The sequence below is a fragment of the Leiobunum rupestre genome, chromosome 3 (assembly GCF_980474605.1).
Source record: "Leiobunum rupestre chromosome 3, qqLeiRupe1.1.hap1, whole genome shotgun sequence".
NCBI classification, from domain to species: Eukaryota; Metazoa; Arthropoda; class Arachnida; order Opiliones; family Sclerosomatidae; genus Leiobunum; species Leiobunum rupestre.
The window spans coordinates 73,234,816-73,260,587 of record NC_143386.1 but is presented as its reverse complement, the minus strand read 5'-3'; the positions used below and the strand labels follow the sequence as shown (position 1 = coordinate 73,260,587).

General features: G+C 36.7%; 1 protein-coding gene and 1 long non-coding RNA gene across 2 annotated transcripts; both read right to left on the bottom strand.

Moving 5' to 3' along the window:
• Positions 1 to 10,079: 10,079 nt before the first annotated feature.
• LOC149954579 (uncharacterized) lies at positions 10,080 to 10,941 on the bottom strand. Its single transcript, XR_016479795.1, has 4 exons — positions 10,896 to 10,941; positions 10,561 to 10,760; positions 10,324 to 10,470; positions 10,080 to 10,159 (listed from the first exon to the last, which is right to left on the bottom strand). It is a non-coding gene; the product is annotated as an uncharacterized LOC149954579 (long non-coding RNA).
• A 10,390-nt stretch (positions 10,942 to 21,331) lies between these two features.
• On the bottom strand, positions 21,332 to 25,356 carry LOC149954578 (uncharacterized). The gene is made up of 4 exons (XM_090169144.1): positions 25,078 to 25,356; positions 23,522 to 23,928; positions 22,267 to 22,445; positions 21,332 to 21,583 (listed from the first exon to the last, which is right to left on the bottom strand). The coding sequence occupies exons 1-4, from the start codon at positions 25,342 to 25,344 to the stop codon at positions 21,429 to 21,431; spliced, it is 1,008 nt and encodes a 335-aa protein (XP_090025270.1). The 5' UTR covers positions 25,345 to 25,356; the 3' UTR covers positions 21,332 to 21,428.
• Between the last annotated feature and the right edge of the window lie 416 nt (positions 25,357 to 25,772).

Sequence of the window (25,772 nt, the reverse complement as noted above, 5' to 3'; positions counted from 1 at the left end):
CTATACTAAACATATGTTTTTTAAATGTCCAATAATTTTTACCTTTTTAAACAAAATAGAAATTTTAATCAGAAACTACGATAAGGATTTTAAATTAAATGAAGTAAATTACTGGATTTATAGACCAAGTGTTAAACCATTTACTAGCATTACTAAAATAATTTTCGGTATATGTAAGCTTTCTATTTATTTTAGTTATCACAAAAAAATGAATAATTGTACAGATGACTGTTTAAGCCTTATTGAAAATCACTTTGTATCGCGTTTATTGAAATTCTCAGACATGGAATAGGAATGTTTCAAAAAATATAACATATCGCTCTACCCAGATTTTATATCCAGTGGTTTAGTTAAAGAAGAAAATGGCGTCACCTTCTTAAACTGTAAATTTTAGAGTTAGGAAAAAGTTGTTGAAAATGTTGTTTGTTGCCTTTTGTTAATTGTTTTTATTTCATGCTTTGTAAATTTTAAAAAGGTTTTTTTTTAAATAAACGCTTACTCCAAAGTGAGTAAGCTTAAACTGAAAAAAATAAAAAAAAAATAAAATAAAATAAAATAAAATAAAATAAATAAAATAGCCAGAAAATCCAACGGTAGACCGGTTTCGTCCTATTTGGGACTCGTCAGTACGCTGGCACTTGCAGGGTGAAGACGTCTCCATTTTCGCTCCGTGATCTCTAGTGTTTTTTTTGCCAAGCTAAGGCTAAATTTTGTTTCTGCGATGTCCGACCGAGAATTTGACGATCTTGGTGCCGCTCACTCCGGGAAGGATCCGCCCGACCGCCCGAAGAAGAAAGAACGAACCCCACCACCAGCGGTGACGAGGGAACAGGCCATAGTTTTTCAGGCAACCCCTCAGGTAGCTGCCAAAACCTATGCAAAAGCTATAAACCAAGTCATCGGTAAAGGTAATACCTACTATATATCTAGAATACCAAAACAAAGAATATGCGCTTATGTCGCTACCACTGAAATGGCTGACCAACTATGTGTTGACGGCTTTGAATACGAAGGGGAATTGGTTAAATGTGAGAGAAGGAAACGTCCATCAGAAAAAATAACTGTATCTAACTGCCCACCGGAAGTGCCAAACGATGTAATACTAAATAGACTATCAAAATATGGCAAGGTGACATCAAACGTAATTTACATAGATGTAAACAATGAAGAAGACCCTGACCTAGTAAAATTGTATAATTTCAAACGAATAGTTTACATGATTTTAAAGACCGATTTACCTAGAAGCATAAATATGCGCCATCATGACGACAGTATAGTTTTATTTCTCGAAAAAGGCACTAGTAATTGTGAGCGCTGTGGAAAATGGGGTCATACTGCCGACAGATGTTACGATAAGCCTAAAGTAGTTGAGAAAGAGGTAGTTGAGATAGAAACCGACACCATGAAAAGTGGCAACCAACAAAATGAGCCAATCCTAGAATCCGATACGCGCCAAAAAAGCGCTAATTCAGAAAACTTTAATAAAAAACGTACATACGCAAACACAGTTGATAACGATAACGGCAGCGACTTTTCCCCAGAAGATTTTCCAAGCCTACAGGAATCTAGTATTCAAATAAGTAAAAAATCAAAAAACAACCCAGTAGATGAAATGGACAAATCTCCAGTAAAAAACATTCCAAATATGTCGGCTTTAAATAGCGCCGTGTCTATGGCACGAGGGGCTTTTGAGTCTTTAAAACATATGACAGCAGGAAATAGCGTTCCGAAAATTGGCTCCACATCTAACGAGAGGCCAACGGAGTCTTACGACTCTAAAAAGATTCCGGAAAATAGACAATCGACCCCGAAGAAGCGCGGAGAAAAAAAATCGTTTTTAAAATTAACTGATGACTCGGAAGATAGTATTAGCGAGAGCGAAGCAGGCGCGAAACGGATTTGCACAGCGCTAAGTGAAGATAGATTTTTAGTCTACCTAGAACAGACTAAACGAAAAAAAAAAACCCAAAAAATTCACAATGACGCGGTTTACGACCGATATCCCAAGTGTGATTTCACAACTCGAGAATCACAAGAAAACGGTAGAAGACGAAAAAGAGTTTATACGCATTGATAAATTGATACAAAACTTTAAAAAAAACATAGTAGAGCGGATTTCTTTTTCGCCTCCTTTGTATGTCTTTAGTCTTAGCATCTCACAACACCAGGGGGTTAAACTCCCCCTTTCAATTCATTAAAGAAGTAAATTTACTAAAAATGGCAAGGGCTTCCCTCTGTCTTTTACAAGAAACATTCATAACAGATTCACCACAGATAAATAATTTTTTAAATCCGTTTTTATTACATTATAATGGATTGTCCAACCACCAAGCGGGAGTCGCCACCGGAATTAGTGTATCGTATTACTTGAAGAATGATATTGATTTTAAAGTTACCACGGTCGTAAAAGGATATTTACAACGCAACGACATTCTCTTTAAAGACTCAAACTTACGTATAGGCATATACAATTATTATGCCCCACAGGAAAACAAGCTCGCCATAAGCATCTTAGAAACCATATGTGATGACATCCAAAAATGTAGCATTACCAATATTATAATAGTAGGAGATTTTAATTGTACCTTGGATCCTAAACTGGACCGGTATAATACAAAGGAACAAAGACTTTCAGTTGGCAATAAACTAAATGAATTAATTGGGCTATTTGATTTGAAAGACGTCTATAGAACCTTAAATCCGTATGGCCGTGACTTCACATGGACAAACAGTTCAGATTTTGGTAAAAGAGCTCGTCTTGATCGCTACTACGTATCTCCGACTATATTTCCCCTGGTAAATAAAATTTATTGCTATCAGGGCGGAACAAATTCCGACCACCTACCAATTTTTCTTGAATTAAATCTAGACGGTATAGTTAGAAACACTCCTCATAGCAACAATTGGTGCTTCAACAATTCTTTGCTAAAAGATACAACGTTTCAAGATATATTTACATATTTTTGGGAAAACCAATTAAAAACACTGCCGGAAGAAAATACAGATCTACTCCCCTGGTGGGAAAAAGTGAAATATACGTTGAAAGCTTTATGCAAAGATTATACTTATCGGTCTACAAAGAAAATGTCCGATGAAATCATCCAGATTCAGGCCAAGTTGTCCGATGAGGCATCCGTCCCTGAAAAAGAAAAAGAAAAATTGGTAGAAAAGTTGAAACAACTAGAAGATAAAAAGGCGGAAGGGATATTTACAAGAGCCAAAGTTGATTTCTCCCTAGCTTCGAAGTACCCCTCGGAGCGCCTCGCTTTAGAGGAGAGCTTCAAGGGGATAAACAAGATAACTCGTGTCTTAAAGGGAGATGGTACGGAGACAAGTAATAACAGAGAAGTCCTAATAGAAGTAAGAAAATTTTACGAAAACCTTTTTAGCTACGAACAAGTCGACCCAGAAGACCAGTACCACAAATCATTACCAAGTCTCTCACATGATGAAAGGTTGACATGCGAGTCAGATTTTTGTAAAAAAGAACTCGATGAAGTCGTTAAAAATCTACCAAAACACAAGTCACCAGGTATCGACGGCTTGACCAACGAATTTTACCAGCACTTTTGGCCAGTAATTGGAGGGGTACTCTTTCAAGTGTTTTCGTCGGTATTACGTTTAGACTCAATCCCAAGCTCCTTCTCTATTGCGACTATAATTTTAATTTTTAAACAAGGCGATCCAAGACTTTTAAAAAATTCGCGACCCATCTCACTCTTAAATGGGGATTACAAAATTTTAGCGAAGGCCCTAGGGAACCGAATTCGTAAGGTAATTGGTAACATCATAGATGAAGATCAGTCCTCTAGCATCCCTGGTCGTAGCATAAGGTCCAATATTGCGATTGTTCGCGACGTCATCGACTACTTCGAAGAGCACAACCTTCCTCTGGCTATAGTAACCCTGGATCAAGTGAAAGCATTTGACCGAGTTAATCACAATTACCTTTTTAAAATCTTGGACCATATAGGCTTTGGGCCGATTATTTCAAACTTCATAAAGAAGACTTACCTGGCAGCGGAGGCGAGAGTTAAAGTAAACAACGTTATAACATCCAAATTTAAAATCAAGAAAGGCATAAGACAAGGTGACCCCTTGTCTTCGTAACTTTTTAATTTGTCGCTAGAACCATTCTTGGCTCATTTAAGAAAAAAACTGGAAGCGCACTCTGTGAACTTGCCCTTTTTGTCCAGACCACTTATCGTTCAGTCGTTTGCCGACGATGTCGTTAACTTCCCTACCACCGAGGACGCGTTCAAAATAATTAAAACAGAGTGTATACAATACGGGAAGGTTAGCAATGCAAATTTTAATCTGGAGAAGAGTAGCGGGCTATGGCTCGGATCGTGGAAAGGGCGCAAAGACGCCCCCTTAGGAATTACCTGGAGCAGTAAAAAAATTAAAATCCTTGGCTTAACATTTACACCAGGTAAAAACATATTGAGGGAATCCGTGGAGAAAACCACCAAAGAGGTATACACGTCCCTAGAAAACATTAAGCGCATAGCTCCTCAATTATCTTATAAAGCTAGAGCCCAAATCTGTAACACAATCCAGAGCAAGTTTAACTTCTTACTACCTCATGTGGAAATAACGAGCGCTCAAGTAGAATCGTTACGGGGGAAATGTCTCGAAGTCATATGGTCCAAGGAGAAAAAACATTGGTGTACAGGGAAAGTCGCAACGCTAAAAACGTGCGAAGGGGGTTTTGGACTACAAACCCTCAATACTCAATGGAAGAAATTTGCTTTCATAAAATTTAAAAATTATATAACGAACAAAGGCCACACTATCGAAATTGAATTCGCACTATACCATCTAAAATCGGCAAACACTATGAACTTAGACTTTACCGTAATCAGCCTAAAAATTTAGACTTAAATTTAGACCATTTATCAATATATTATCAAAACCTGTTCTACTTCTGGAAATCACTGCCAATTACCTTATTAAAGCCACCGAATCTATCGTCACTACTAAAATATCCAATTTGGAGATGTCCCTTTCTCAGCCTCACCCTGTACCACCCGAAATGGAAGTCGGAAGGTTTCCGTTTTTTCGGAGACATATTTAATACCGAAAAACACGAGTTCGAGTTTTCCGAGGAGGGCAGAAACATCAGCGCCGCGACAACAAGAGCGTTAACCCGACAGGCAGAATTAATCAGAGCTGACCTTGCACGTGAATTCCCGCCGGAATTTTTTAAAATTGAGAACTTCGGAACGCCTATAAATATCAACATCCGGCTAGAACTAAATTTCAGTGAAAACAATGCGAACGTTTTAGTGGACACTGTAAATTCAAAATTGCAAACATTTATAAATCCGGTACCTGAGTCACATATCGAAAAACCGTATAATTTAATAAGTGATATAACGGGAAACATAGATTTAGAAAAAATAAACTGTAATTTTATATGGAATAGTTCCTTTACAGGCCACGAAAGCAATATATTATGGCGACTCTTGTATAGTTTCGTAATTTCCCCGTATTTGGCCTCTAAACTGTATAACCTGAAACCGGAATGTCCCTTTTGCCAATATGCCAGTGGTAATTTAAAGCACATGTTTCTAGAATGCCCTATTACTATAGGCTTCTTAGAAAAATTAGAGTTTTTATTTGTAAATACGAAAAAAAATTTAAAATGGATAAAATTAAATATTGGATGTATAGTGTAAGCCCAGGCCCTTTTTCCAATATCACCCGGAATCTGCTAGCATTAAGTAAGCTCGCTATCTATTTTTCTTATAATATAAAAATGAACAATGGTGCAGGAAATAGCTCACATTTAATTGAAACAGATTTCAACAAACGCTTATGTAAATTTATTGAAATGGAGAGAGAGTGTTTCAAGAAATATAGTGTCTCCTTATACCCAACAATTTTGGCCTCAGGTTTAATTAAGGAAAATGGACCCAAAGTAAATTTAAATTTCGTTCTCTGATTTAGGTGGTGACCTTGTAAATATGTAAATAAGTTTTTATTGTTCTTTTATTGATTGTATTTTTTTTTCTTGTTTTTTAAATAAACGCCCTTCGTTCTGCGGAGTGGCTTAAACCTAAAAAAAAAATAAAAAAATAAAATAAAATAAAATAAAATAAAGGAGGTTTCGGTCTACTGAACTTAAACATTCAATGGAAGAAATTTGCCTTTACCAAAATAAAAAAATCATTAGAATCTAGAGGTCATACTATTGAACTCGAGTTCCTAATACATTATTTGAAATCAACAAATAACATGAATATTGACTTTTCAATTCTTAGTCTTAAGGATTATATCCCATTACTGGACAACTTACCGAGCTACTATCAAAGTCTTTTTACCTTTTGGAAATCACTACCAATTGTTCTGACTAAGCCCTCTAATCTTTCAAGTTTACTAAATTTACCGATCTGGAAGTGCCCCTTCTTAAGCCTCCCATTATACCACCCTAAATGGAAATCAGATGGTTTCCTATTTTTTCGTCACATTTTCAACACCGAGGAAAACTCTTTTGAATTTTCAAACAATGGACAAAATCTCAGTGCCGCAACAACACGAGCGTTGACGCGTCAAACCACTATGATCAAAACGGATCTTTTTCGTGAATTCCCGCCAGAGTTTTCGATAAAGAAAATCTGGGAGAGCCAATATCTCTAAACTTTCTTTTAGAACTAAATATTGATGATTGTGAAAATGAACTTATAGTGAACTGTGAAAACTCCAAATTACAATCGTTTTTAAATCCAGTGCCGACCTTTTACAAACAAAAACCACTCGAGATAGTAAATTAGTATCTTGAAAATCCAGACTTGTGCAATATAAACTGTTAAATTATTTGGAGTAGTTCATTCACTTATCATGAAAGCAATATTCTTTGGCGTCTGTTGTACAGTTTTGTAATAACCCCTCAGTTAGCTTCAAAATTATACGGAAACAAAAAAACGCGAAACTCGGACCAAATAGATCTTCGAGTGAATAATTAAATAAAAAAAAAATAAAAAAAATAAAAAAAAATTAAAATCCAACGGTAGACCGGTTTCGTCCTATTTGGGACTCGTCAGTACCGTGCGGGAAATCTGGCTTGCGACTATAACACCGAATAGAGAAACTAAGCCTAAATATTAAAAATTTCAAAACGAGTTGCATAGCAACGGAAAGCCGAATAGGGGGAGAGTGGTGGAGATTATTATATACGTAATGTTAAGTTAAAAGGAACCACCTATGAACTGCATTGTACAGGATGAAAAATTGGTGAATAAGTAGATAAGTCCATAATGAAAAGGGATAATAAAGCTAAACCCTAAACAAATTTGAAGAAATTTAAAAACTTACTAATAGCTCGTACCGATAGGTCTTCGAGCGGATGAAAACGCGAAACTCGGACCAAATAGATCTTCGAGTGAATAATTAAATAAAATAAAATAAAATAAAATAAAATAAAATAAAATAGCCAGAAAATCCAACGGTAGACCGGTTTCGTCCTATTTGGGACTCGTCAGTACCGTGCGGGAAATCTGGCTTGCGACTATAACACCGAATAGAGAAACTAAGCCTAAATATTAAAAATTTCAAAACGAGTTGCATAGCAACGGAAAGCCGAATATAGGGAGAGTGGTGGAGATTATTATATACGTAATGTTAAGTTAGTTTCTCTATTCGGTGTTATAGTCGCAAGCCAGATTTCCCGCACGGTACTGACGAGTCCCAAATAGGACGAAACCGGTCTACCGTTGGATTTTCTTTTTTTTATTTATTTTCTTTTATTTTATTTAATTATTCACTCGAAGATCTATTTGGTCCGAGTTTCGCGTTTTCATCCGCTCGAAGACCTATCGGTACGAGCTATTAGTAAGTTTTTAAATTTCTTCAAATTTGTTTAGGGTTTAGCTTTATTATCCCTTTTCATTATGGACTTATCTACTTATTCACCAATTTTTCATCCTAAGCAAATTTCGTACAATTTGGTTTTAAAGTCTACAAAATTTAAATATTTTTAGGTATTCAAAATGTACTGGAAGGCGTCCTTCATGAAATCCGACAGATTAAAGACGAACAAGCCACCATATTAAGAAAGATTGAAGGCAATCAACTACAAATTGAAGGAAACGGTAGAATGCTGAACAAGATTTTACTTGAAAGCGACATGACAATTTCAAAACTTGATGTCGATAATTTGAACTTACCAGTTAATTCTCAAGAATCTTTAGATAACTTAGTCATTTCTCGCCGATAAAAAGAATTAGTTGTTGTTGGTATGTGTTTCTCAGGAACCCGCTAATTGTTTCCACGTATTAACAAAAGTCAATTTCGAGGTATCGTTTCTCGGAGGTTTAGGTGGTAGAAATTTAAGTGATGGCATAAGACGGATTTTATCCAATGTAATTAGTGAAACATGGCCCAACAATATAATTGGGCGGGCCAGGGTCGGATTAAGCCGAATTTCGACCGAGGGCATTCTTCAAGTGGGCGCCCACTGGAACCCGAGGAGTGAAGGGTAGGAGTGCCAAACTTAGCATTTCGTTTATGTTCTGAGTGAAACCGCTTGGATACCAATAGAAGTAGCGTGTTTGAGGCGTAGCCATGGTGGGGGGGGGGACAAGGGGAGACCCCCACCAATAAATGGAGAGTTGGCAAAACGAGGCCCACTAGGCAAAACGGCTAGGACCTCCGTCAGCAACTCAGCACCCCCCCCCCCCTTGAAAAAAATCTACGTTAACCCTTCATAAGCACCCCACCTCTTGGAAATTTCTCTGAGAAAGCCTTCAAATAGGGTTGGCAAAACCCCCAGCCCCCCCCCCAAACTGACCCTTTTCGGGACGCCCCTGTGTTTGATAGACTCATTTAATATTAAATATTTTTATTTATTTATTTATTTAATTAATTAATTATTTACAGCGAATTTATTAGGCATAATGCGTACGTTTAATTTAACTTTTAAGAAAATACAGGCAGAATGAAAGTAACTCGTTTAAATGGTACTTTTATTTTAAAATGCTACTTTTCTAGCTTTAGATTTAGCAAATATATTTATTGTCTCCTCCCAACTGATTTGGTTTAATAAATTCGTTTCTATAGCGAGTAGAGCTAAAGAACTAAGGGCCCGTTCCAGAGACGTTTTCAAAAGTCTCGTTTAAAAACAAGACTCGCGATTTAACGAAACCGATTTACCGAGACCTAGACTAGAGTTATAAAAACGCGTTCCAGAGACATTTTAATGAGACTTCGTAAACTCCCGCTCTCGTTATTTCGCCTTTTTTTTTAATAAGCTCCGCCCCCGTCCGGAGCCAATAAAAACGCCGGAAAATATCGGCGGTAAGCGGGTCACTTCAATCGCTCTTAAGCCTTAGCGTTTTCTGTGATTTCTTTCTTGTAAACAGTGGCAATTTTCCACTTTCGAGTTTCGACTACGTAATCTCGGCTATTTATCAGTTATTTCATTATATTTATTAAATTTTATTTATAAATTTACAATTTTTGGTGGTTATTTACATTTGTTTTTATATAATATTTGCATTTATTTATTTATTTAAAAATGGGGTTAGCAAAGAAGCAGAGCTAAGGGCGAAGTTTAACTCAGGTTGAATGAAAGGCAAAAGGAAGCAATTGTTGCTGGGCTTGAAGCTAGAATGGGTTTGGTCAACGGAGTTATAGGAGTAGTGAAAGCCTACAAAAACATAGTAAAAGCGTGGAAAGAGATGGCAAAAGAAGTGTCAGCCGTTGGTAGGGGCGCAATAAGAACTCTCCTACAAATTAGAACAAAATGGTCTTTCTTAAAAAACATCGTAAAGACACTGGCCCAAGATATCACAATGATCAGAAAATCAACTGGAGATGAGCTGACACCACTTGAGAATAGAGTCGTGAAACTAATTGGCGAACCTATGATTCGTGGTATAGCAGGTGTTGAAAATCGCATTGGTAGTACAGCAATGAAGAAACAGTACATTAAACTCTACTTTATTTACTTTAAATATAAAATTTGAATTGTTAAATATACATTACAATTTGAAACAATATAAATAAAGTCCCGTACCTTCTACAAGCGCTAGCAGTTTCACATACCACCAGCGAGAACGAGTGTTTTTTTTTATTGGTATGCCAAGTGCGGGGTGTTTTCACATAACTCCTATGAGTACTCCACCGAGCGAGGTCGGTAATGCTCCCCTTAATTTGGCTGCAAAGAGACGTGGTAAAATTTTTCTATTAAGTAGAGGATATCATAATTTAATTAGGATTTCCATATTGATGACAAAACAACGGCAACAAAGATTGACAATGCAAGATATTGTCTATAAAATGGGTATATTTAGAAACTCTCAGTTTAGATGTATTACTTACTAGCAGCATGGAACATATAGCTCAGTTACAATTTTTTAAATAGACGCAAATGCTGAAAACCCACTTCCAAATCCGCCTAGGCCAATGGTAAAGGAAAAATCCAAAAGTGTTTTATGTATTGTTAACGTTGCTCTTTTCCTACATTCTCTGAAAAATAGATTGACATTAATTAAGATATAAGTAATAATTTGGTATACCTGTTAAAGGTGACAAAAGTAGCTATAAAAAACATCATACCTGAGCCCTCCGAACCTATTGCTGCTAGCAGTGCTGAAACATTAGACCACGTTGCTCTGTCTGTAGTAAATAATCAAGAACGATTGAATGGGTTTTAGGAAATTATTCTAAACGAAATGCGCAATTTTCTCTCTCCTTTTCCAGTCATTTGTACAATACCAATAAAATTCTGGTTACCATACTCAACTCTTTTGTTCCGGCTGAAAAAGAAATTGAAAATTTTATTTCAGTGACCTCGCCTTATGAACGAATAATTAATAACCCTGAAACATAATTACATTTACCAGCAGTATGTCTACTACTTTTAAATTAATCTAATGAATATTACTTATTACCTTTTCTCTAGCTTTCAGATGTAACACTTCCCACGACAATGAAACTTATTACTTTATTGTTGTCAGCTGACCCATCGTCCAACGGAGCTGTCTCCATCTTCAAGCAGGTTTTTTCACTTAATATCAGTTTGGTGGTAGATTTGAATTTCAATTGGATATTTTTCAAAGGTGGTTATCACCTTCCGGTAATTTTTTACCCATAAAAGTAGTTAGGGGCTCAATAAACATTTCATTCAGTATATTAGGCAGTTTTTATCATTGGGTTTCAGGTCAAAAGGGAGATGTGGTCCCCTTTCTCTCTAAATGATAGCTACAATAATAAATAAATACTTATATTTTAAGAATTGAAATAATTTTTATTTATATAATGTGTACAAAAAATAATTTGATTGATGTTGTGAATGATTCGACAAACACTCAACTTGACAGTTTTGTGTCGATAACAATTTTCCGTCTTTCCAAAACAAATACAGCAGATGATTATGATGATCTATAATAAGATTATTTTATAATACAATTGCTCCCAGAGCCACATTTTAAATATATCAAAACGAAAAGATCTTTCTTTCTTCTTTTCGTTTTGATATTAAATAAAAATAATGATAAACGAATTCTTACCTGCGTCGCAAAATCTAATCTATGGGGTGTCTTCAATTCGGGCCTTGGCCATTCCCATTTGTAGCTCAATAAACGCGGTTTCAGGTAAATGTTTGATTGGTAGTGCCAAAAATCCTTTTTTATATTCAATTCATAGTATTGGGTCACTCGCGATACATTATTTTCAGCGGGAAATCTGTTTCGATACTGTTTACACCTTGTTTTATCATGTTAGCTCGAAGAAACTCCGACGCCATTTTTTCACTATTTTCGCCTCCGACGCGTTAACAAGAGCTCCGGAGCTCTCGTCTAGCTCTCGTTGAAAAACAAAACTTTTTGTCTCGTTCAAATGTCTCTGGAACGCGTTTTTGCGAAATAGTTGAACGCAAGTAGTTTTTAATTCTTTTAAGAGCGGAAAAAGACCGCTCCCCAGAACAGTTAGATCACGGCAAGCAAAGATATAACCGTAACACTATCTCGATATTAGGAAATACACAATCTAATTTCTTGTCAGTTAACATTTTTAATAGTTCTTGAGCATTTAAATATTCAGTTTTTATTTCTAATGCAGAAAGTAATCCCTTAAACTGAAGAAGTTCGTGAAAAAGTTCAGGTTCAATATCTTTGGGGTAATAATCTGTTATTATTTTAGAACCTGATTTTATTTCATGGTTTTCAAGTTTAGGAAGGTCAAAAATGACGACGAAACGCTTTTGTAGTGATTTGTAACATTCTCCTCGTTTATGGAGTTCACATTTTAACTTATCAATAATGACATAAAATGTTTCGATTCGCATCTTATCTTTTCCACTTAATTCGGCGTCTTTCGATGATCCTTCATCGTAGGCTTTTTTCCGAGTTATTTTCCGTCCTGATTCCCATTTATATTTACATTTTTCACTAAGAGCTTCAGCTTCTTTTTGAAATTGATCAAAATTTTCTCTTGTTAAACTTACAAAGTCTTCTAAAGATTTATAAACGTTGACAACCGTTAAGAGTTCCACTTTTTCGGATTGTAAAATCTTATTACTCCCGTTAAATCTTTTTAAAACTGGGGTCCAGAATACAAGCATAAAGGCTATTTCCAATGAAGATAATTTTTGTCTTGGGGTTTTAGCTTCATGTCGTATTTCATCTAGAGCATTTTTAATTTAATTGTAACTGTAAAAAAGAGCTTCGCAAGCATCGTCTCTAGCAGACCATCTAGTTTCCGAAAGAGATTTTACAATTTTAGATTGGGGTTTATTCATCAAATGATTTTTAAGTATCTCCCATCGATATGTTGATGCCGAAAAGAAAACGTAGATGGCTTGAAGAAATATGAAAAAATCTGTGGAGAGTGTGGAGCATTCGGCGGCACAATTTCCAATGAGGTTAAGAGAATGTGCAAAACACGGCACGTAATCGGCATACCCAGCTTCACCCCGAATACGCCCCTGCAGTCCATTATACAATCCTGACATATTGGCTGCATTGTCATAAGATTGCCCCCTGCAGTTTTGTATATATATGCCATGTTCTTTAAATTCTAAGAGAAGGGCTTGAAACATGTCAACGCCTTTATGCAAAAATTATGGCAGAAACTTAAAAAAACGCTCAACAGGAATAGCGTCTTGCAGAACATGTCGGAAAATTACTGTTAACTGATCAAGTTTATCAATGTCGGGAGTCGAATCCACATTAATTGCAAAGTATTTTGCATTTTTCATTTCTAGTAATATCACTTGACGGATACGAATACCCATAATTTCTAAGAACTCGTTACATATAGTAGAAGACACGTACGAAATGTGTCCTATTCCCATATTTGCGTGTTCTGACAAATGCTTAGCCAAAAAAGGGTCAAACTCAGCGATTAACTCCAGAGATCCAAGGTAATTCCCATTATGTTTAGACCAAATAGTCTCGTTTTCTCCCCTTAAGGCTAGACCTCTTGAAGCTAAAAACTTTACCGTTGCAACTATTCTTTTCTATGGCACGCCAAACGGGACAAAATTATAAACCGTCTGGTGGAGAGATGCTTTTCTCTCGTGGGGAGATGTCTTAGTCTCGTGGGGAGATGTCTTAGTCTCGTAGGGAGATGTCTTAGTCTCGTGGGGAGATGTTTTATTGTCTCGTGGAGAAATATTTTTTGTCTCGTGGGGATATGTCTTTGTGTCGTGGGGAGATGTCTTTGTCTCGTGGGGAGATGTCTAAGTCTCGTGGGGAGATGTCTTAGTCTCGTGGGGAGATGTCTTAGTCTCGTGGGGAGATGTCGAAGTCTCGTGGGGAGATGTCTTAGTCTCGTGGGGAGATGTCTTAGACTCGTGGGGAGATGTCTTAGTCTCGTGGGGAGATGTCTTAGTCTCGTGGGGAGATGTCTTAGTCTCGTGGGGAGATGTCTTAGTCTCGTGGGGAGATGTCTTAGTCTCGTGGGGAGATGTCTTAGTCTCGTGGGGAGATGTCTTAGTCTCGTGGGGAGATGTCTTAGTCTCGTGGGGAGATGTCTTAGTCTCGTGGGGAGATGTCTTAGTCTCGTGGGGAGATGTCTTAGTCTCGTGGGGAGATGTCTTAGTCTCGTGAGGAGATGTCTTAGTCTCGTGGGGAGATGTCTTAGTCTCGTGGGGAGATGTCTTAGTCTCGTGGGGAGATGTTTTATTGTCTCGTGGGGAGATGTTTTATTGTCTCGTGGATAAATATATTTTGTCTCGTGGAGAAATATTTTTTTGTCTCGTGGGGAAATATTTTTTTGTCTCGTGTGGAAATATATTTTGTCTCGTGGGGAAATATATTTTCTCTCGTGGAGAAATATATTTTGTCTCGTGGATAAATATATTTTGTCTCGTGGATAAATATTTTTTGTCTCGTGGATAAATATATTTTGTCTCGTGGGGAAATACTTTAATGTTTCGTTTTAAATTTCGAATTTGCCGCGCCGAGAGCGCATGACTACTCCCCACGAGAACTTTCAAACATCTCTCTCTGTAACTTCAAAAAGTTTCTCTCTGTAACGTTTTAAAATTTCTCTCCACAACGTGCGTATTTGTCATACCCCTACGAGACAGCGTAAGCTTTACCCGAGGCCTTCACTCACCGTGCCTCTCTCCGTGTCTCTATTTGGGGGTAGGGAAAATACGTTCGTTGTGGAGATATTTTGAAGTTTCTTGGGGAGATATTTTGAAGTTTCGTGTAGAGATGTTTGAAAGTACACGTGCACTCTCGTGGCGCCAATTTCAAACACAAATAAGGAATTTCCTCATTATTCGCTTTTATTACAATAGTTTAATTCCCAAACGTTTTTTTCGGGAATTTTTTTTCAATTTAATCGAAGCTCATCGACTGGGATCCCGTTGGGGTTTCAAGGCCCCCACTGAGTGGCGTAACGACAAATTTTGGGCCCCCCGCGGGATATCAAAAGGGCCCTTTTTAACAGTTTTTAATCGTTCTGATTTGTAAAATGTGCACATATCATATATTTGGACAGTGGCGGACTGGGTTTAGAAATATTGGTTGTCAGATGAGGGGGCCACCATGTGGAACACGTTCTCTTATGTTCAAGAGGAAGGGGCATTCCATGGGAGCCAATATGGCCCACTTGTCATCGAGCAGGCTGAGGGTGTCCACCGCGGTATTTGAGCTTTTTTTCCAAAATATATTTTGTTTATTAACAATTGGTACAGTTGGAGGTTTTTTATGACAATATTCAAACAAGGAGAAACTTAACAAACTTCAAAGTATATACACCAAATGTTATATTATTCAATTTATAAGATTCATAAAATTTTTTTAGAAATATTAATATTAATAATTAATTAGCTTTTACTGGAAATTCCTATATTATTACGCTTTGTAAATAAAATTGATGATCCTATTTTCTCCGACTCAGATATTAATTAGTATTTTAATATTGTTGTGTTGTCTCCTTTTTCAATGCGTAATATAGAATATAATACTGTAGGACTCGTGAAGAACGCACTAACATTTAAGAGTAAACTAACAATTCAGAGCTGCAAGTCAAATACTAGAACATTAATACATCATTTAACTTCACGCTCGCCATCTATCTGTAATAAATGGAAAATCTTTAAATTCAAGAATAAATACGAGGATGACGTTGTCAAGATCAAGGATGTATTTATTTAAAATTAAGGTGAATAACCAAATCGAGATGATTTCTAGCCTTACTCTCACGGCTCCCCGTCCTAGCTTTGGGGACCCTGAACCAACACTGTTCTTCAAATTCAGTCTATCAATGGCTCGTCTCAGCTGAACATCGTTAAGGGCCTAACCAATTATTATTTATTCATTTTCTAAATTAAATTACTTTTTTTTTACATTTCTGTCAAGGTACGATCGAGTTCAAACCCAACAATTTTATTTTTAAATCGTTATTTGACCTGTCAACTATGTGTGAAAAAATATCCGACCACATTTGGAGTTAAATTCTTCTAGGCTGAAACTTTGAGCAGAAGCTTTTAAAATTTAATTTCAAACTCGATTAGGTTTTCCAAAGCACTACTTTCTGATTGGAAGTTAGAATATCTTATTTCCGTGGCAAAACCTTTGTGGTCTGCTAAACTCAGTTTTGGCAAAGTTTTAAAATAATTCATACTTGAGTGTAACCGGGAAAACTTGTATAAAATAATTTTCAGACTTTTTTCAAGTAGAAATCGATAGAAAGTTATTTACCGATTTCAGTATCCCTTTAAAACAAAACAAAATATACTGAAAAATTAGAGTGGGATGATCATAGAAATCAGAAAGTAACTAGAAAGATTTTTGCCATGGTTTACCACGCCCCTAGCGCTTTTAATTCAGGCACAAAACAGATAAACTGCAATATTCTGTATCCGATCAGTGTGGAGATTATCGATTTTTTTTAACAATCTACAGATAACAGTTACCAGTTAGTGCTTATCTGAACAATTTTACGTCATTCGATTGGTATCTGTTTTTTAATTTGTATCTGTTTTAAAAATCGGTAACTGTTCAGATAAATAATTCAGATAAAGAAACAGGATTAAAATACTAATTAATATCTGAGTCGGAGAAAATAGGATCATAAATTTTATTTACAAAGCGTAATAATATAGGAATATCCAGTAAAAGCTAATTTAATATTATTATTAATATTTCTATAAAATCTAAAAAATATTTTATGAATCTTAAAAATGATTTATAAGGTTCATAACATATATTTTTCCTACCCCCAAACAGAGACACGGAGAGAGGCACGGACTAAAAGATCTCCCCACGAGACTAAGACATCTCCCCACGAGACTTCGACATCTCCCCACGAGACTTCGACATCTCCCCACGAGACTTCGACATCTCCCCACGAGACTAAGACATCTCCCCACGAGACTAAGACATCTCCCCATGAGACTAAGACATCTCCCCACGAGACAAAGACATCTCCCCACGAGACTAAGACATCTCCCCACGAGACAAAGACATCTTCCCACGAGACAAAGACATCTTCCCACGAGACAAAGACATCTTCCCACGAGACAAAGACATCTCCCCACGAGACTTCGACATCTCCCCACGAGACTAAGACATCTCCCCACGAGACTAAGACATCTCCCCACGAGACAAAGACATCTCCCCACGAGACTTAGACATCTCCCCACGAGACTAACACATCTCCCCACGAGACAAACACATCTTCCCACGAGACAAAGACATCTTCCCACGAGACAAAGACATCTCCCCACGAGACAAAGACATCTCCCCACGAGACAAAGACATCTCCCCACGAGACTAAGACATCTCCCCACGAGACTTCGACATCTCCCCACGAGACTAAGACATCTCCCCACGAGACTAAGACATCTCCCCACGAGACTAAGACATCTCCCCACGAGACTAAGACATCTCCCCACGAGACTAAGACATCTCCCCACGAGACTAAGACAGCTCCCCACGAGACTAAGACATCTACCCACGAGAGAAAAGCATCTCTCCACCAGACGGTTTATAATTTTGTCCCGTTTGGCGTGCCATACTTTTCAAGACATTTCTCCAATATTGTTCCTTAGTTTTGAATTGTTACTTTAAATAATGATCTACTGATGAAATTTTGCGATTACATTGACTAGAGCGTAAGACGAGCTTACTGTGAGAAACCGAGTGCGTGTTACTTTTTTCGTGCGACAAAACCTTTTCGTGTAGTTTTTTCCAATTTGTAAATCCATCTGAAGAGAAAGTGGAGGACGTCATAACTTTATCGCAAAACAATAAACAAGGAACGCAATATAACGAGTTTTTGGATTCAGAATATAAAAGCCAATCTCTGCATTTCCTTTCACAGTTCACCAAGGTACGCGATAAAACGTCCTTAGATAAATATCGAGAGATGTTCGCTATTTTGCGTTCCGTCTTTAAGAAATTTATTTCCTCCACATTTTGAAAAACTGGGTGTGTCGCAACTAGGTCTCTTGTCTTGTCCAATTTGTAGAAAAAGAAACAAGAAATTTTACATTAATTTTCAATTTTTCTTTTTCATTTGCATCCTCACGTTCATAACTCGCATCAGATTCATTTGTAGCATTCTTAGACGAACTTACGGTTGTTTCGGTTAAATCAGATATTTCGTTAAAGGAAAAGTCCAGGTTGGGTAAAACTCGGATCTATTTGAAAGATCATGTTTAAATAAACTCAAAAATATCAGTCGTGCGGTCTTCGGAGGGAAGGCGAAAGAAAATGGCAGCTCGCTTGGCGGTAAATTTCGCTCGTTTAAAAATTAATTTATCGTCATTAAAAAAAGATACAATTTTACGACTGATATTTTTGAGTATATTTAAACATGATCTTTCAAATAGACCCAAGTTTTACCCAACCTGGACTTATCCTTTAAATTCGATTTTCTTTGTCGAAATGGTCGTAAAAAAGAACTTATTTTTGGAACCTTTTCTAAAGTTTCCTGTTCTCTCTTGAAACTTTCAGCTACACGTTTTCGATTTTGAGATCCACTAGGCTTCTTTTTTGACATTGATTCACTCATTCTCAAAATCCTACTGTCCGAATTAAATAATTGTTCTATTAACCATTTAACCCAAATTATTTGCTTAGTATTCGTTATCTAAAAGCCTGACTGACATTAACGCGGCGCCCCGGCCGGGTCCGCGCAAAGGATTAGGTAGGGTACCTTGAGTTAATAAAAATTCTGCACAATTGAAAACCTAAGGTGCATTTTGTAGTTCGGGTTTCCAAATACCAAACACTTATATCTTAATCCAAACCCTACAAAGGTGATTTCAAAATATCAGGAAACGATTTTTTCGATGCGCTTTACGTTAACATAAGTATTATTTCTATCACGGAAAATATTGCAATAAGCTTAGAGAAAATCCAATTCTAGTAGTCGAAGAATTCGCTAAAAAAGCAAAGGTAGAAAACCGTAGAATGTCTCTCATTATTCACTAAAAATATTTATTTGTATAATAAAGATATAATATTTTTTACAATAAAAATTCATTGATATATATTTTGTATATACCACTTAGGGGCCCATTATCTGACTGTTTTCTGTTGACTCACTGAAACTGTATTACTTGTTACCGATCTTAATGTCCAATAACCGTAATTAAATTAAAAAATTACATTAAAAAGTTTAGGTTGAGCTCGGAATTAAATGAAACTTTTTAAAATTCTTGGATTTTGGGTTGGTGGTTTTAATCAAAATTTCCGACGGTATTTCGACAAATGTTCAACCCCTCGGAATAGAAGCTTTAATTAAACCGTGTCTCTTTTAGCTGCCTTCTCCGTAGCGAAGTCGGGATCACTGTATGGAATATTTTCGGTTCATGCATGCTTCGAAACTCACTTTATCAACGCCATTTTCCCCTTAAAGGAGTATAACCCTCGCCGGGACGGTTAAACGTGTACAACCCTAGCACAGTTAAGAGAAGTTGAAAACTACAATTCCCTTTCCAGCTTGGAATAAATCTAGTTATAAGCTATTATATAAATAAAAAAGTAAATGATTAAATGCAGCAAGATATTCTACTACCTTCACGCCACGATTGGGCAATGGGTTATACTCTCTTAAAATACCACAAAGTTGTAAAAAGGTTTAGGGTCGGCCTAAAGAAATCACGTATTTTGAGAAGCCTGAAAGTATGTCTGAGTCCCGTGATAGAAAGATACGAGCTAACTGATATCCAACCCAATTTTTTAAATGATTCTGTGACCCTTTAAAACTGATTTAGATTCTTCAAATTGGCAAAACGTCAATCGTCGAAGCAAAAATCCTTTTACTAAGGCGTAATTGCCGCGATGGTGAGCTTTGACCTTTAAAAACCAGTATTAAGTTTGGTTTTTACTATTGCAAAAAACGCCATGTCGGTGAACGCTGAAGCAAAAAATTGTATTAGGCCTAACGGAGAGTTTATTCAAGCCTGTATCCAGAGACCGTCGACACTCAGGAGTGCTTTAATTATTTTTGTAGGAGCAAATAGTGTTTTCACACCTTTACGACATTAAGTAGAAGTGGGACCTATTTGAACTCAAGCGTAGCGATACTTATGGTAGCTCATTCACCGCTGCTTGCAATTTACCTTTATTTAGATAACATTTGGGACTTAAGGTATTTTACCTTAATAACTTCAAGTCTCGAAAAGCTATTCGTTATTTCGTGAGCGGCTTAGAAGATTTTGCGTAATGCAGTTTCATTTATTCTAAACAAAACGTCATGCTTTAAATGAGAAAAAGCGAAATTGGCGCACATCTGTTTTCGCTCTTCATTGAGTTGCCAAGTTTTCGTTCCTGTCTTTGTTGGAATTCACAAATTCTACAAATTTAATTAATGATTTCGTAAAACGTTTTAGAACCCCTTTAAGGGTTTATTTTGTATAAATATTGTTTTTAACCGAACTTGTTTTTGGGACTTTTTGGCGCAGTTAGAAGAGACCAACGTGAAGAAATGGACTCTCCTTTCCTTTCAAAGAAACCCCATGCGGAGGATTGCCCCGGGCCTAGAAAGAGAGAGTCGAAGCCAACAATAGACCAAGGAATTTCTGTATCACGTGATTTTAGCAGCAACGGTTCAAAAGAAAAGAAAGGGGAGAGTTCAAAAAATAGATAGCCAGAAGCCAGAAGCTAACGGGCAACTCGTGAGAGTAGTAAGAGCCAACGACTAGTTCGGCGCTTATTTTCTCAATGTTACCTTTCATTAAACTGAGTTTAACTTACCCAGAGTTTTACTTTCTAACACTTTCGAACCAAAGTCAAGTAAAATAACCTAAGACATAAGATGTTATTTTAGTCTTTTAGCGGTTTCTGAGCCTCGAAATGTTCGATCATCTCATTTCCTCTCTTTTAAAAACTTATTTTAGCGCTCAATTTCGCTCAAAATGACCGAAACCGCCCATAGCGTCGCCCAGAAACGAAGATGATTTTGACAGACCAATCCATACTCCTGTTTCCCGTTTGATTAGACAATCTTCCAGATAATCACAAAAGTGGAAGCATTGAAATAATGTACACCCTAATACAAATTGGCGTGAAATATTTCAATAGTTCAAGAGAGAAAGTCTTATAATTCAATCAATGGATTAAACTTAGATGAATTTTCTGAATAGTGGTCACTTTATGCACTGTATTGTTAGTGCCACTTTTCAAGTTAATTATCTACGTGAAGACACTTTTTGATTGAGGTTTAAACTCTTCCAAAACGGAAATACAAATGTATTTTTTTTAATAAAAATCTGCTTACTAGTACTTTGGCACTTCTACACAACGTAAATTTGTACGTTTTCATTTTAGAGAAAATCTCCGCCCTTATTATATGGAAGATTTTTTTCGAAAAGCAGTGGCTTAGCCCGAAAATAGTCAGCATTGTAAAGTATTTAGACGTATTTACAATTTCTTGTTTATTTTCCTCACGAATGAAGCAATTAAAAATATGTATATTTTCTTCAACATGCTTCTTAATTTTTAAGATGGGATATTTTCTTAAGACAAACAATTATTTGATTCCAAGAAATACAAGAGGGCAACGTTGGATCCATCTTCATTGACGCACATAAGCGGCCAAAGATCGTTGATTTGGAAATGCTTTTGAGACAGCCAACGAAGATCGCAATCGCATTTTAAAGTCTTGAAGGGATCTACGGATATTAAACAATTTTTAAATCAGGTCATTAGTAATAGCTTCTTAAAAACGTCATCAAAAGGTAGATTAATTTTTGTGTGGGTGTATTTGAAATTTAGGTGAGTGGTCACTTTCTATTCTTCAGCAGAAACCATACCGAGTTTCTTAATCAACCTCTTGACATTTTATCAATTCAGAATGAATTGAATTGTTGAACTAAATAACTACAATGTCATTGGAAAATTGTAGTTAAAATTCGTTAAGCTCCTCCAACTGGCAAAATACCAAATTTTTCCTATCTCTAAAGAAAGGCCAATAGCAATGGAAATTCAAAACTTCGTTTTTTAACGTCAATAATCCCTTAAAAATATTTCGGGGGAAGCAAATGGAAGGAGTCGTGTTTTACAATAATTTGAACACGTCATGGTTTGCCAGCAGGTTAAGGGGGGCTGACAATGAAAAAGGGCAACACTGGCTCTCGTTTCGTGCCAGCTGTGGGATCTGTGACTTTGATGTAATTTAAAATCCGGTGGCGACCCCTTTTTTGTCATCCTCATTCTCCCGTTCTTGGAATCGGTGATTCGTTATAATCATCTTAATCGATGCTTTTTCTTCTTGCAATTACACGGATTCTGTGCTTTGCATAAACCATGACAAGGTAATTTAATTTAGAATAGAAAAAGTGGAGAAACGACTTACTTCTGAATCTAATGTTTATTTCATTGTACGTTTCTTTCAACGGCTCGAACGTCTCTTTTTCCAGTTTCTCGATGGGGTTTTCGTCAATATTCAAATAAAAGGTTTGGGGATTGCCGCCAGTTGAGTGGTACTTGACGTTTTCGAAGAGGTCCTTGGGTAACTCTTTAAGTTCATTGTCGCTTACATTAAATTATAAATTATTCCATTAATCGATCCGCTGGCGTCAAAATGCGAACTTAACCAATAAGCCTTTCTATAAAGTCATTACGCTGGCCGAACTTGTTTTAATGTATCGCTTTCGTCACGAGATACGTACGAGTTCAGTTCAGTTTTGAAGCTTAGATTTTTATAAAAAGGGCGACTCGTCGAATTTTACTTCATGTCTTGTTCAACTTGCTAAAATGTTCCACGCGCTCTTTAATATTTTAGCGTAAAAGGCTCGCGCAATTTTTTTTTATTTCAGGGAGCACGCGCGAAAGCGCTCAAACCCATTTACGCTAAAATATCAAGACGCGCGTGGAACTTAAAACAATTTGATTAAGACATAAATAGAGTTTATGGTAGCGTCTATTGGCTGTCAATGTTACTTTATAGAAAGGCCAATTCAAACAAGATGAATTGATAAATGTTAGTCTGATAAAATATATGGTTCCTGGATCCATTTAAAGGGCAACGCAAGTTAGGATGCAGCTGGGAAACCTATCTTATAGATAAAAATAGCATCTGCGGATGCGCCAGTGCCCCCCCCCATTTCCGTTCCCCCACCAGAGGCGCATGCTCATATGCTTTTTTTGTCTATAAGATTTGATATATTCATCCCCCCTGCATTATTATTTGCGTTGCCCTTTAAGAAGATGGCCGTTGAGTCCTTCATTGGCAATCCCCGGAGATACTATTTTTTTTAAATATCAAACGGTTGCATAACTGTCATAACATCTCTAGGTATGTTATCTTTTGAGCATATAAACTAACTCAGATTACAAATAAATGGACAAAAATTAAAACATTTCGCTTAATTTTGTCACGCGATTTCATGTATCTTCTCGGAATGCAGTTGTCAGCTCCGATCTGATTAATTAAATTTCCACATTTTCTCAGCTCTTTGGATTTACGCGTGAGTGGTAAATCTCTATCGCGAAATCGATTGGAAAGTAACGACTAAAATTTTATCTCAATTTACCCCCCCCCCTCCTTCTAAAAAAAGGTTTCATTTCGTCACAAAGATGGTGTTAAGAATTTGAAGATGGTTTGTTACTTGATAAGTAAATTAGTTAATTTATGAAGACCAGATCCAAAGACCTCCTTTTTTATGGTCTTAATATTACAGTACTCCACCCTGATGTCGTCACACTGCTGGCATTCCAAAGATGAGGCGTCCAAACAAAGTTTACCTATATGTCGAATTTCGACACTTTCAACGTGTTGTCCGTAAAAGTCCTTGGCTTGTGACGTGAGTCGGACAGAAGACTCCGACTGGGGAGATTGCATTAAAAACTTCTTAACAGAATTCCCTGTGTAGTCGTCAACGTCTGTCCAATTCCATTTCATCATGCCTTGCATTCTGGTCAACAGCAGAAGGTCAACTTTCTTAAAACCCTTTCGGTCGCCTTTGAACGCTGAACAAATCCATTTGGGTAAAGAGAAATCTTCTAGGTATAAGCTCTTAAGGAAATAAAAAAATATAATGATTTTTTACAGTACAAGACTGCATGCATGGTATTGTAAGTTAGATCTATTTCCCCAAATTGATTAAAACTTCAATAATACGAGAAAATTACCCTAACCAAATCTTAAAATAAAACGTTTCATAATCCCAAACCTTATGGAATTCGGACTTTAAGAATTTATGACAATATAATGTGAACTCTCCATACTCTTTAAAATAATTTATGTTATACGTGCTTTTTTTAGAAAACTGGAATTGCGGTGGATTACCGACACGCAGATAGTCTGAATTTATCGTAAATATCTTCCTAGTTATCGCTTTTACCAGGAAGCCATACCTTTACTTGGAATGCTTATCCTGCCGTATCGCGTATGGTAAGATCACTCTGACGGCTTTGGCCCCGCCTACGAGAGAAAAAATCCCCTCTGCGCGCGCTCCCCTCTCACGTGGTTGTTTTTTAAGTTAACATAGTGACGTCAAAAAACCCGTCAGCCACACCGAGACGAAAATCTGCCACGATAACCATTCCAAGTAAAGGTAAGGATTTCTGCTTTTACCTAATATTTGTATATTTTAGATTAGGTTTGCGCTTTTGCAAAAACTTCATTTTGGACAAATGCGTTTATTGAAACTGTGCTTGTGGGAACTATGTTTTGGAAACTGTACTTGTTATAACTACGCTTATTGAAACTGTGCTTGTGGGAACTACGCTTTTGAGCACCTGTGCCTGTGTAGCACTTGTCATGAAACTAATTAACGAACAAACAAGCATCGGATTGAAAAAGCAAATTGAACTATTTTCTGTTAAACTAAGAATTTCAAGTGCCTTAGTGGGTATAGCTTCAATTTAGTATCTTTGCCTCTGAGAACATATGCATTTAGCTTTACACTGATTCCCCCAATCAATTAAGCAATACTAAAGCTATAAAATAGTATAACAAGGTAGTTTAAAGTCAAAGATGGCACAATTGTATCAAGAAGTTGGATCAAGGGATATTTTTTTTCTCTGGGTGATATTCTTTGACTGGTTTTATTTAACGGAAATAATTATATTTTGTTCAATAGATGCTTCATGGTTTAAGAGCTATCGCACCTTCCACAGTAACACATGCTCCGCGATCCAGTATTGGCCAATTTTTACTTACGTCAATTGCAAGGTCTTTAACTAGTGTCGGCGGGGGGAGGCAGGTCATTTTAAGCAGCTTGGACAATGTCACGGATTCCACGAAGGGATATTTCCTCTGTTGCAAAGTTGGCCTCAGAATTTTTGTGAAATTCTTTTGGCCCGAAATTTCTGAGCATTTTAAATTGATTTTCTGATGCCATTCGCAAAACTGTCCCATTACACCGCCGACCCATATGAAAAGAAAAAGCAGGGCATAGCCATTAAAAATCATTGTATTACGTTCCATAGTGTATACTTTAAATGCCAAACTAAACACAGTTGCTTATTGTTATATTGCTTCACCAAGGAAAATGCCCAGCTGCTTATTATCAATTACGTAGTCTCGTATAGATGTAATTTGGGACTTCTTTTATTTGAGCTTTATATTGCAGATAAGAAAAATTCGCCAATCTGTTAAGTTTAAAAAGTCTTTTAAGCGGCGATCACACTAGACACTTTGGGAACGTTTTAAAACGGTTTCGAAAGATCAATTTGAACTTTATTGTCAACTGTATTAATAGCCAAACAATAAATACATTTGAAACCAAAATTTTACATTTTGATCTTTTGAAACCGTTTTGAAACCTTTCCAAGGTTTCTAGTGTGAACATGGCTTTATAGGTTTCACTGCTATATCACCGAACTATTTCAGCCGATGGTTTTTGCGGCTTTGAT

Excerpts from the sequence above, each read along its gene's own strand:
- LOC149954578 (XM_090169144.1), bottom strand. The coding sequence starts at position 25,344 with ATGGAACGTAATACAATGATTTTTAATGGCTATGCCCTGCTTTTTCTT. Across the intron at positions 22,446-23,521 it reads TTAACTAATTTACTTATCAA|CGACAATGAACTTAAAGAGT; the intron begins GTAACAAACCAT and ends ATTTAATGTAAG. Across the intron at positions 21,584-22,266 it reads AATAAACATTAGATTCAGAA|ATCCCTTCAAGACTTTAAAA; the intron begins GTAAGTCGTTTC and ends TAATATCCGTAG.